Source organism: Schistocerca cancellata, chromosome 7 (genome assembly GCF_023864275.1).
Source record: "Schistocerca cancellata isolate TAMUIC-IGC-003103 chromosome 7, iqSchCanc2.1, whole genome shotgun sequence".
In the NCBI taxonomy this organism is placed as follows: domain Eukaryota; kingdom Metazoa; phylum Arthropoda; class Insecta; order Orthoptera; family Acrididae; genus Schistocerca; species Schistocerca cancellata.
The window spans coordinates 33,785,856-33,799,889 of record NC_064632.1 but is presented as its reverse complement, the minus strand read 5'-3'; the positions used below and the strand labels follow the sequence as shown (position 1 = coordinate 33,799,889).

General features: G+C 37.0%; 1 protein-coding gene across 1 annotated transcript in view; it reads left to right on the top strand.

Annotated features, from left to right (window-relative positions):
• LOC126092183 (sphingosine-1-phosphate phosphatase 2-like) overlaps positions 1-11,193 on the top strand; it is a 28,554-nt gene extending 17,361 nt beyond the window's left edge. Inside the window, exon 5 of the mRNA XM_049907659.1 lies at positions 9,624-11,193. Within this exon, the coding sequence (XP_049763616.1) occupies positions 9,624-10,041 (418 nt within the window). The 3' untranslated portion in view covers positions 10,042-11,193. The remainder of the gene's footprint in view (positions 1-9,623) is intronic.
• Positions 11,194-14,034: the final 2,841 nt, after the last annotated feature.

Below are 14,034 nucleotides of genomic sequence, written 5' to 3'. Positions count from 1 at the left end.
TAGAACCATACAGCAAATAGTACAGGCTGCTCCAACCTGAAGTTATAAAAAAGATGTGGTTCTACTGTAGAATTATGACACCTGCACTGCCTAGAAAACTTGAGGTGATCAAAAATTTTAATTGAAAGATGTTGCCACATTGTTCCATATTGATGTCACATCCAATTTTCATATGGTCATGCTGCTTAGTTTTTAAGAGGCAGCAAGTTGTGCATGCCTCCGGCATTAGTGAAGTTTCTTTCAGTTAATTAATTTAGGGGCTCAGAAGTATGAGAGCCAGATGGTTTCATAGCTTCTTTTGAGTGTCTTGCTATTGTGTTTTCTTTGTTTCTCAATATGTTGTGTTTTTTGCCTTGATATTCAGTAAAGTGATCATAGATATCACAGTTTGAAGAAAGACATAAGAAGCATTTTATTATAAAAAACCATGCATACAACATTCAGTACAAACATATAAACAAGAATAAAAAGCATCTGTGGAAAAATTAACGGCAGAGACCATATATAACAGCAGAGGCATAGATCCTCATTTCGAACATTCCCACCAGAATCAGTGGGGGGAAAAGAAATTGTAGTATTAGTCCACATTCCGTAATCATTTGATGTTGTCTTGTTCTTACGAGTGACTTAGTTAACATACCAGCGAGTATTTTCTCCTTTGGGATTTGTTCCATTGCGTCTTCAGCTGAGTCTATCTTTTCTCTAACAAAATTATTTATGATGTCAATATGTTTTTTCCTCCACTGTAGCCCGTTGTTTTAGATAATTCAACAGCACCTTTATTATCACAATAAAGTCTGTGGATCAATTTCAGGGCAGGGGGAGAGTGCCTTTTGACAAGCTGACACCAGGGCCATGTATTCAGCTTTACTAGCTATTGGGTTGTTTCTTGCTGCTCCAGGAAATAACAGCTCCTTATGATTTAAACAGAAAATCAGTGAGTGTCTTCCTGAGTTTTTTAATTGCCTAATTCATGAGTTTTTTAACTGCCTCCCAATAAGACGTGCCTGGCTCATTGTTGAAATTACTTAAAACTGCAATTGTGTATTCAGGATAGTCTGGTTCCCAGCTGTGCATACATCATACCGCCTATAGCCTCACTGTAGGGAACATTTCTCATGGCCCTCCCTCCCACCCCCCCCCCCCCCACCCCCACCCCCTGTGGGTTCATATCGTGTGACATAATGAGGTAGATCCATCCATATAGTCCCTGTTTAAGATCTCTTGTTATTATGCCCAAGCAATTTGTCACTTCGCTTGTTCTTAGTTTCTTTTTGAAGCTTTCCTTTTGTTATTGGGTATTACCAAAAATTGACAGGTCATCACCATAAGTTGTAACAATCAGTATGTTGTTTCCATTATTTTCCTGATAAGCACATGGATCTGCTGTACTTGTAAAGTTACAATTTGAGTGCTTTATTTAGCTTAATATTCCAGTTGTGACTATTGTGTTTTAATCCATAAACTGTTTTTTGAAATCTTATGATGCATTTGTCCTTAACAATTAAGCAACGTTAAAAGCAGTCTCTGGGATCTTTACATAAATTTACTCTTTCGAGTCACCCTGCAGGAATGCTGTGACAATGTCTAAGTGATCTATGTCTAGGTCATGTTTAATAGCTAAACCAAACGGATATCTTAATGGATTATAATAGATCACTGGGGCACAAGTCTCTTCATAGTTTACACCCTTTGTCTGAGCACATCCTATAACTACTAGCCATGCTTTGTATCTAAAAATGTGTCCTTTGAGATTCTTTTTAGTCTTAAAAATCCAGTTTGTAATTATTGGATTTATATCTGAAGGTCTGTTTTTGAGCATACAACTGCAACTTTTCTTTAATAGCTTAAACCCGTTGGTGTGATTCAACGCTTTGTAAAGCATGTTCTAGTGACAGTGGACCTGAATTCTCTCTGTAGAGTAGTAGGTCAAGTATCCATTCACTTTTATTGAGTTCTGAATTCTTGATCATCTTCTGAGCATTTGGCTTTGCTGTGAGGAATCAGAGTTTTTATTTGCATCTGATCAATTTGAATCCTCTGAGCTGCTTTGAGCAGGTAAAATACATCTTGAGTCATCTTTATCCTCATTGAAATAGGCTCAGATTTAACTGTTTGTTTCATCGTGCTTAAATGTGGGAATAATCATTGGCTCCTGAAACTTTCTAAACACTGTTTTATCATAAATCTTCTGAACAGTATTTTCTTTAAATATCACATCTCTCACTTTTATTAATTTTTGTTGATTGGGTTCAAAGAAATGACACGCTTTGCTCTGTTCACAATATCCTACAAATATGCAGTCAGTGCTCGTCTTATCCCATTTACATCTGCTTGCTTTAGGTACATGAATGAAGGTCTTACTGCCAAATATTCTTATATTCTTGTGGGAAATGTGCATCAAATAATTGTTGTTGTTGTTGTTGTTGTTGTTGTTGTTGTTGTTGTCTTCAGTCCAGAGACTGGTTTGATGCAGCTCTCCACGCTACTCTATCCTGTGCAAGCTTCTTCATCTCCCAGTACCTACTGCAACCTACATCATTCTGTATCTGTTTAGTGTATTCATCTCTTGGTCTGCCTCAACGATTTTTACCCTCCACACTGCCCTCCAATGCTAAATTTGTGAGCCCTTGGTGCCTCAGAACATGTCCTACCAACCAGTCCCTTCTTCTTGTCAAATTGTGCCACAAACTCCTCTTCTCCCCAATTCTATTCAATACCTCCTCATTAGTTATGTGATCTACCCATCTAATCTTCAGCATTCTTCTGTAGCATCACATTTCAAAAGCTTCTCTTCTCGTCCAAACTATTTATCGTCCATGTTTCACTTCCATACATGGCTACACTCCATACAAATACTTTCAGAAAAGACTTCCTGACATTTAAATCTATACTCGATGTTAACAAATTTTTCTTCAGAAACGCTTTCCTTGCCATTGCCAGTCTACATTTTATATTCTCTCTACTTCGACCATCATCAGTTATTTTGCTCCCCAAATAGCAAAACTCCTTTACTACTTTAAGTGTCTCATTTCCTAATCTAATACCCTCAGCATCACCCGATTGAATTTGTCTACATTCCATTATCCTCGTTTTGCTTTTGTTAATGTTCATTTTATAACCTCCTTTCAAGACACTGTCCATTCCGTTCAACTGCTCTTCCAAGTCCTTTGCTGTCTCTGACAGAATTACTATGTCATCGGTGAACCTCAAGGTTTTTATTTCTTCTCCATGGATTTTAATACCTACTCCGAATTTTTCTTTTGTTTCCTTTACTGCTTGCTCAATATACAGATTGAATAATATCGGAGAGAGGCTACAACCCTGTCTCACTCCCTTCCCAACCACTGCTTCCCTTTCATGCCCCTCAACTCTTATAACTGCCATTTGGTTTGTGTACAAATTGTAAATAGCCTTTCACTCCCTGTATTTTACCCCTGCCACCTTTAGAATTTGAAAGAGTATTCCAGTCAACATTGTCAAAAGCTTACTCTAAGTCTACAAATGCTAGGAACCTTTCTTCTAAGGTGAGTCGTAAGGTGAGTATTGCCTCACGTGTTCTGATATTTCTACGGAATCCAAACTGATCTTTCCTGAGGTTGGCTTCTAGCAGTTTTTCCATTCGTCTGTAAAGAATTCGCGTTAGTATTTTGCAGCTGTGACTTATTAAACTGATAGTTCAGTAATTTTCACATCTGTCAACACCTGCTTTCTTTGGGATTGAAATTATTATATTCTTCTTGAAGTCTGAGGGTATTTCGCCTGTCTCATACATCTTGCTCACCAGATGGTGGAGTTTTGTCAGGACTGGTTCTCCCAAGGCCGTCAGTAGTTCTAATGGAATGTTGTCTACTCCCGGGGCCTTGTTTTGACTCAGGTATTTCAGTGCTCTGTCAAACTCTTCACGCAGTATCATATCTTCCATTTCATCTTCATCAACATCCTCTTCCATTTCCATAATATTGTCCTCAAGTACATCGCCCTTTTATAGACCCTCTGTATACTCCTTCCACCTTTCTGCTTTCCCTTCTTTGCTTAGAACTGGGTTTCCATCTGAGCTCTTGATATTCATACAAGTGGTTCTCCTCTCTGCAAAGGTCTCTCTAATTTTCCTGTAGGCAGTATCTATCTTATCCCTAGTGAGATAAGCCTCTACATCCTTACATTTGTCCTCTAGCCATCCCTGCTTAGCCATTTTGCACTTCCTGTCGATCTCATCAAATGGTAAGCATCTGGTTTTGTTCTGTTATACCTTTCTGCTACTCTCTTTTGTTCTGGTGTGTGTGTTACCAGTGTTTGACGAATTACTCCTTCGTTCTGTAAGAAGTTTACTAGTTCTTGATTCATGTATTCCCTCCCATTGTCTGTGTGCAAGATATGAATGTTGCAACCAGCTTGTTTATCCATTAGCTTCCTAAAATTTCTGATGACTTAAGATACTTGTTTTTTGTCTTGTAGTGTGTACAAAAATATCTTCAATATCTTCCTTAGAAATGATCTATTAGACTTACAAAATACCTGGCACCTCCAAATGATCTTGTTTCCATCGGTCCACACAAGTCTGAATGTATTAATTCAGGGATACCTTGTGCTCTTAACTCAGAATTTTGTAAGGGTAAAGTTGTCTGTTTCCCTTTGAAGCGCATAACTCACAGAGTCAGTTGTTCCCTTTTAATTAATGCCACCGGCCATACCTTTCTGCAAAGCTTACATTCTGTCGGAGTTTATATGTCCTAATCTCCTGTGCCACACTGACAGAGCCAACTCCTTATTTCTTATGCAGTCGCTATACACCAATTCCCTGACCATCTTGTGTACCCTGTGCTCTTTGCCAACGAGGTATGTCTCCCTCCTAACACCCACCCACGGGTGGGATTGCCATCTCCACTGTCTTTCTTTCCATACGTCCCTTGGATGGTGCCTAGACCACAGATAAGGACCTATCATATTCCAGGGTCCTAAGATCTGTCACTCCTATGGTTTTCTGGTGTCTTGTATGTGCCATCCTTGAAGAGTTCCAGGGTGCCACCATCTTTTACACTGACGGTTCTAAGACAATCGATAAGGTGGGATATGCTTTCATGTCTCCTAGTGGTTTCGAACATCATTTATTGCCAGGATCATGTAGTGTGTTCACGACAGAGCTTCTAGCCATTCACAGGGCCCTCCTTTTTGTTTCTCAGGCTTCCCTCCACATTATTTTGATTTGTTCGGGCTCAATGAGCAGCCTACAGGCTGTCGACCGGTGCTACTCTCACCACCCTTTGGTCTCTGCTATCCGTGACCACCTCTCTGCCTTTGAATGTGCCGCCTGTTCAGTTGTCTTTCTCTGGGCCCAATCGTGTGGACATCCCAGGGAGTGAACTGGCTGAGAGTTTGACTAGAGATGCAGATACTTACCCCTAATTTCCTTTCATGATTCCAGCTGGGATATGCGGATCTGTGTCAAATCTCACTTTACCTAAAAGTGGATGCCATCTGGAGCTCTAGTGCTCATAGTATTAACTCCGCACAATCAAGGAGTCAACTGCAGTTTGGCACTCTTCCTTTCGCTCCTCTCGGAAAGAGTCCACTGTTTTATGCCGTTTAAGCATTAATCATACCTGACTCACCCATTGTTTCCTCCTATGTAATGACCCATCCTCACAATGTGGTTTTTGAGCCGGACTGACATTATCCCACATACTGGTGAAACGTCCCTTTCTTTCGGCCCTCTGTGTTAAGTATAGTCTTCCTGATTCCTTAAATTTAATGTTAGCAGACGATCCATGGATGCTTGAACTGGCTCTCAGTTTCATCTGTCAAGTGGTTTATATTTCCAGATATAAAGTTCTACTTCAGTCGTGGAGCAGGGGCAGGTTGGTTGTGGTTGGAACTTCTTTTCCAGTCTTCTTGGTCTGTAACCCCATAACCACCCCCACTTTTCCAGTTTTTAGATTTGGTCTTACTTTTTATGCCTTTTACTGTGTGTGTTTAATGTTTATTATTATATAATGTGACTCCTCTGATTGGATCTGTCCACTTTTAGCGGACTGTCTTTCTTCTGTGACTAATTTCAGAACTGCGGGACTGATGACCTCACCGTTTGGTCCCATAACCCCTCTCAATTAATCAACCAGTCAGTCCTGTGCCATAAGTTTGCCTCATTTAATAGTGGTACTGAATTGGCTTTAATGAAACAATTATCTGGTTGGTCCATTTCATAGATGCCATTATCAAGTGTGCTTTTGCAAATAGATTCTTTTTCGTATTGTAAATATGACAGCCTCATTTATCACAAATTTTCTGTGCTGTGTCACTATTCATGAAGTGGTAATGCTTTTCATCCTTCACTTCTTGAAGCATTTGTGTTTAATAGTCTCCAGTTATTGGCATATTGGAATTCTTGAAGCACATAATCATTGATTTGTAGTGATCCAGTAATCCATTCAGTAGAATGCACCCTACCCACTGATCTTTCACTTTGAAATTCAAAGTATTTAACTTATTGGAAATGAAAATTATTTTGGATGCATATTGTTCTACTAATTTGCAATTCTTCATTAAAGTTTTAAGGAGTGCATCCAGCAAACCAGTTCTTAAGTAAAGTACAGAATCTTTATGTACCTGTTTTAATTTTCCCCTTATGCTGTTGTTGTGTTCTGCAGGTGCATGTAAATTGCTGACTCAACTTATATTATTTCCACTCTAATATCACACACTTTTGACTCGCCCTTTATTTCACCTGAGATGTGGTCCCATAGCTTCACATGCTGAAGATATGATTTGATAGCAGTTTGCCATGTATTGTAATTCTCTCTTCCTTTCAGTTTCTTTGTAAACTGTAATGAATTCAGTCCCATAATTCCAGTTTCAAATAGATCACTGATCTTCATTTTGTTTTGTGATTTTATCAAACTGCATTTACTGTGTATGCTGGGCCCGTAACCTGTGTTTTTTTGCTTCGATACTCAGTAAAGCAATTGAAGAAAGCGATAAAAGTTTGAAGAAAAATGTAACAACCATTTTATTGTAAAAAATATGTGCACACAATATTCAGAATGAACAGATAACATAGAATAAAAAGCTTACATGGAAAAATTAACAGCTAAGAGCATATACGAGGGTTGGAAATTTAATAGTGGCAACTATTTATTTACAGCTCATACAAAGTAGATACATGTTTCAAAGTTTTACTGACCTTCAAAGTAGTCACCATCATTGTGTATAATCCATTGCCAGTGATGTGAAAGTCGTAGGATGTTCTTAGCAGTGCCTGTTGTGTTGATAGTTCGAGCGGCATGGTCTATTGCCCGACGAATTTGTAGCAGTTCTGAAGCAAATGCTGTGAAGTTTTTCCTTCCATTTAGAAATCTAGTTGAACTTATGAGGACTTAAGTCAGAGGAGTGCAGTAGGTGGTACAGCACTTAGCAGCCCCATCAATCAAACAAATCAGTAACAGGTTACACTGTACATGCTTGAGCATTGTCCTGCAAAATGATGGTCGGGTCCTGCAGAAAGTGTCATCACTTCTGTCTATATGCTGTTCGTTTTTGGAACGCAACCTACAACCACCTTTATTGATAGTAACACATTAATATCTTTTTATACATTTCAGTGTGAAATATAATACACTGTGTACAAAATCAAATGAAAGTCTTTTAGTGAAACAGCTGAGATAATTGTAATGTATGTGAGATTCAAAACGTTTTTTGGGATCAGCTATTTCTATAAGGAAAGGTAATGTCAGAGGAGGGTGTCCCATTACAATATCCCCCTCACAAAATTTGAAAACAGTGTGTTTACAATATTTTGTGAGACTATAAAGTTTGTCAAACGGTGTACAAATTGATGCCAAAAGGTAGATTATAGATGTATAGAAGTATCCAATACATAATATATTATGGAAAACACAAGAAAAATATCTAGTCAAGTCATAATCTATACATATATCAGGATATGGCATTCAGATTTTCAGATCTGGATCTGTGGAACATACTGTCAAAAGACATAACACAAGGTCAAAACTACAACATTGCAACACAAAACTATAGAAATAAATACAGAGATAATGTGAATTACTAGAATTACAATTTGCAAGTTTACATACATAAAATCACTTGTTCAAAATCTTCAAAAGAGAAGAGAGAAATTTCAGAGCCTAAGTGTATGACGAGTGAGCAGACTCGAAAACTCATGACGATGGGTACAGAGCAGAAGAATATACCCACAGTCTTGTGTAGGAATCAATCGGACACATAAACCATAGTATTTAAGGATATGTTGATTCATTAAAGGACAAAATAATGAAAAAATATTAGGGCCTAAGTTTGGGGATCAACCCATGAATCCAAACTACACCGGGTACAAACCAGTAAAACATGTTTCGACACAACAAACTGAATAAAGCTCATAATCAATCAGTAAGTTCAATTATGTGATGTATGTAGCCTCAATCAATGGTTGTAAGCTCTACTATACTAGAGTGTGTACACACACACACACACACACCCACACACACACACACACACACACACACACACACACACACACACACACACACAAAAATCGCAATGATCAGGGGTACCCAAAACAGAGTTAATCATAAACCTGCCCACAACTCAAGTTCCAATCAGATGCAATATTGTAATACTCAGGATAAATACAGGCAAAGTTAGCTTTGAATGATGACATAATTGAGTAGCCCGAGGACCAAACTCAGTGTATGAAAGCAGACATGTACACATCTTGTTATATTGTCTATACTAGTAAATGTCTTCCACACTATTTGCTAATCGTCCATACAAACTAACCTACATACATAAAAGCCTAGAAGGTTCATTTACAATTGATAAAAAAATAAAATACATGCCGATTTAAAGTTACATGATGTATTGGAAAGTCAATCCCCCTACTTGAAAAAATATGCATTAATGCAGAATAACACTGTCTTTGGTAGTCTTGGCTAATAATTCACAAATATGTCACAGTATGTTGTTAAAGATGCTTGAGTACATTACCCAGCACCTATGATCTCTTGTAAGTGGACTGGTACAGCCATTCAGCAGTGGGGGGAGAGGATCCGCCCACATCTCTCATTTTCCACCTCAGAGTTCTCATCACATGCTCCAACGAGTAAGCAACTTCCTGCCTAGCATTCACATCAAATTCTGAAACGTGTTTTGTGTACTAAATACACTATTCAATACCTTTTCACATCACACAAGGTATGCTCTCCCTATTCCTTTTTCAAGTAGACCTTCTTTTGCATGGTTCAGGCCTTCTGCTATGTGTAAGGCTTGAGGGCATATCTCTGTCTGATAATGTCTTACTTTCGTAGTGGTTGAAAGATTCTTTGTGTTTTGGATGGTTGTAGTGAGTGAGTGCGTGCGCTATATTAGTGTTATTTATTTGTGCTCCTATAGCTGCTGCGTCTGTCAGACCAGGTTTAACCATTTAAGTTTAATCTATTTGCCTTCTGATGTCATCCCGCTAGAAGTTGTTTTTGTTATTTTGTTTTCTCAATTCCCTTTGTGCACAAAATTAAATACACAATGTTTTGATTGTGGTAATGTGTGTAAATTGCTTTTAAAATCTTTTAGAGTATGTATAATTACTGACTGGTTGACATTTTCTTTTCCAGTGGTGATACAACTATTGTCGTAAGTGTTTCTACTGGAATTCTGATTGGAGCATGGTTAAATTATCAGCTTGGCAATCTGTATGAATCATCTTTGTCACCTCCATACACCATCATTTGGCCTTCATATGAGATGTTGGGATTGGCAACACTGAGAACTGCTATTGGGTTTTGTTGCTTGATAGCTACAAGAGCTGTGGGGAAATCTGCTTCATATGCCACGGTCTGTGCCTTACTTCGCCTCAGTTCTAAAGAAATCAGAGAATCGCAGTACAGCATTGAAAACAAGCAGAAGATTTTTGTCGAAATAAGTTATAAATATATCACTTACTTTTTGATGGGAATTAACACAGCATATTTGTTACCAAATGTTTTTCGCTTGATAGGAATAGAAAGGCCAACATTTTATACAGAAATATAGATTTTTCATGTTCCTTTGTGTACATCACAGATCTCAAAAATAATCTTTTATGCATATGATAATGTTTTGTTGTCTCTATCATTTCTGTGACAAGATACATAAAATTCAGTTATATTTATAATCCTCAGATTCTCTTTGAATAATACTAATCATACTTGTTTTTGCCTCAAAAATTTGCATAGAAGACTGTAGAAACAATTTTCTGTGATTGGCACAGTTAGATCTTCACAATGTTTGTGAAAGGCTTTCCTTTTTTTAGTCTTTATTGGCAGTTAGGAACCGTAATCCTAGTCATTAAATTATAGACATAATGAAGCTCCAAAAAATTCAAATTTCTGTTAACATACTGTCTGTATGCCTGCTGTTTAATCAACTGCTTGTTTATTGGTGCATTTATCTGCCAGTGGTAATGTTGTTGTTGTTTTTTTGGAGCATGTATTTACAGAACAAGAATTGCCTCAGTTCACAAGTAACAAGTTGATTATTTGTACTAATCTGTATGAAGGAATATTAACATCTTATTCGATGAACAATGAGTATTAAAGCTAGGTTAAATATTAAATGTTATAGACTATAATGACATGATGAATCACTGATTTTCCTTTATATGTAGTCCAGTTTTTTGTAATTATTTGCAACCATTTGACACAGATGGTGTATTTAGATTAATTTGTCAGAATCTTGCCTCAGGAGCTATAGCTGATTGTTAAAACTGTGATGCTAATGCATTTAAATATGTTGTATAGATTTTGCTGTAATGACTAAGTTATTTATTTTTTACCTTGTAAGTATTGGTGCAATGTGATCTTATTGAAGGTGCCAACATGAACAGTGTGGGGGATGGTTTCTTTTTGTCAGCCTTTTGCTTTTTGACAGCAACCTCTACAGTTAATCCAGCTTCTGTCGTAGATTACAGATCATTCTCCAGAGAAGACACCTGTTCCTCTAGTTCAGTTTGTATGACCTGCGATGCTTCCAATTCAGATTTCAGGAGCATGACCACTTATCAGGATCAAATGAGGATGTCCGTATAGAACTGAATTCTTCTTCTTCTGCATTTCTTTCAGTGGGGAATTTTCTGCTTTTAAACAGAGTAACTGCTTTTCTAATTTAAAAATGTTTTACTTTAATGAAATGTACCATGGCTTTTTTTTTTTAATGTGAAACTATAACCGGGAATTCCAAAACACAGCCAGTGACGGTTGCTGTTATTATCATACACAAAGCATTATCAGATAATACTTCATACGTCTTTCCAGTTCCATCATTTCTGTGAATGTCTTGTGCACTGTCCTCAGACATAGTATTCTCTTGTAGTTTTGGTTCACTTGGTAGCAGGCCAGACTATCCACCAGTTTATCCTAGTTAGACAGACAGATGATTAAGACATCCCAGTGAAGTCACTTCCAATTGACTCACAAACATCTGCCTTGTGACCAATCTGATCTGGGTCAACTGCCACATGATATACTACCTCTTCCAATGATTGGTCCCTATGCCAGGGAGAAGGTACTTGCACAATATCTTCAGAACCCAATTTCTCTTTGTTTTGCATTTCTTCCCCTTCAAACTATTTTCTTCGAGAAACACCATCAGTTTCTCCTTCTGTGACTGAAGAAGCAAAACCAAGATTGGATGTGCTATTAAGTGTTGAAAGAACTGATTCTGATAGCTTTGCAAAGAAACCATCTTTTGTCTCTTTCCTTAAGTCCCTCTTTTGATGCCAAAGTTTCTTGAAACTGAATACCTTGACTTTCTGCACATCAGTTAAGTGAAATTCTAAGCTAATCCTTACTTCTGTTACTCATTTAACCTGAACTGATTGTTATCTTTTCCACTAGGAAAATCTACATGATACTGTTAAATAGCCATAGGTAACTTTGCTATATCACCTTTTGGTAAATTTCCTTCTTTTAATAAAAAAATATTTTCTTCATTGTAATTGTCAGAGTTGCCACTGCATCTGAATCAAATTCTCCAGCAATGTTTGTGATAGTAACATTCTTTGAATCTTCAGTTCTGTCAACTTCCAGTAGTTCTTAGGAACTTTCTTATCTTTTAAAACATAGAAAATTTCATATATAAAACTTTTATTATATATTACTATATGTATCAATGAAAAATATTGTGAATTATATTCATGGCATTTGAAAGAAGTACCTGATACTTTAAAGTTTGTATTTATCATTTCACATGTGGTTGTGTGGTGTATCAATGATTTACAGGCTTTAAACATTTTATACAATAAAATATTTATGGTGATTATGTTGTAATTGTTAGTTTTATTGAGGACAACCTGCAAATATGACAATCATAATCATGCAAAGTTAGTAACGTGTAAAGCTTTAGAAGCTACATATGAAATATTAAGATATGGCTGATTTACACCAGTTACACATTAGAATATACACTTTAGTACACAGGATTGTACATTCCTATTGTGTCGAGTGATGTGGGCATGGAGTAGCATATGCCTAATTACAGTCTGCTCACAGTCCCAGGCTTTGAAAGTATAGTGGAAGATGTCTTGAGTGTTCGCAGTACTAAAAGACAACTCAACAAGTAAGAGGCTGTTTTATAAATATGGTTAAAAATCAAATTATGTTAAAAACACTTTTTCTCAGCAGTCCCCATTACTCTACATTTAAAGCACTTTATTTTCAACTTCTTCATTCTGTCAGAATGTGTGATGCCTGGCTTTTACCACTGAAGCAGGCCCATATTTCCCATTTTCACATCTAATGTGTGTAAAATACACTAGTTTGCAAGATTCATAGTACTGAATATCTTTAATATGCATTAGGACTTTTGTCTTAGTGACAAGTCAGGCAGAGTTTACATTTTGCATTATACAGTGTCAAAGAACCATTCTTCACTCAGCAGAAAGAGTGGATGGTAAAACATTGATAAAATAGGTCATCAGTTGTCTGGCTTTAAGAGTGTTACATCTACGTTATGTGCAAAAGGTAATTACACGCAAAATGTAATGTCCTAGATTCAGGCTATGTCCAACACATATGTTTGATCTGTCGGTAACTTTTACGACAGTGCATATTCTTCTGTATAGTGAAAGATTAGTTCTGATAAATGTGGAACATGAGTCACATTATAAAAAGTACGAATTTCAGATGGACAGTAACTTAAGCTGAATCTAATTTCAGTGAATTCTGCTGAAGTGCCAAGATTTCAAGAGTTTGTGGATTGTTGTCTAATGTATGTACCACTTTTACTAGCAAAAAAAAGTAAAATGACAGCTGGTTAGCATGACATTGCAGTAATGGTTTCTGTTCTTTGTGCCATTAGTCATATAATATTAACAAATAACAGTTGCTGTCTCTCTCATATAAAGAAAAAATGGGGCAGTGTAAGGGTATTAGAAACTACCTAAAGGAATAATGTGATGATACAAATAGAAGATTATGTACAACATTCTTGGAATATTTGAAACCAGTGAAGAGACCAGAAAGTAGCTACCCCTGTAAGTTGAGAACGGCAGATGAATGGTCAGAATTCAAGAAAACTGTTGCAGTTATTCTATGTGAAACAAAGAGCTGAATGTGAGAAAAAGAATCATCATGGTTGAACAGATTTAAGCTAGAGGGAAAGGAGTTGAAATGTGTGTTACAGGAAAGGGGAAAGGTTTAAGAAGAAATGAGATAACCTGCAGAACTTTCTATCTTTACAAACTGCAGGATATTAACACTCCTGGTAAAGAAAACTAGTTATATTTTATCCAGAAATAGTAATAGTTATGTCAATTGGTAATGAGTACTGAAATAAACTTTACATCTCTGAGAGAAAAAAGGTGTGAACATAAATTTTGAAGTCAGAGGGTTGTACTGTGAGGTGGAATAGTGAGTTGGTGCAGTGAAAGCTGCTTGAATGAACCCAATGGCAGCAAGTAACAGGAAAAACTTCTTAAAGATGTAGAGCCCCACCTAAATGGAAACAAGTTTAAAAACCCCTACAGAACAGGCACAGATTGTGTTTTAG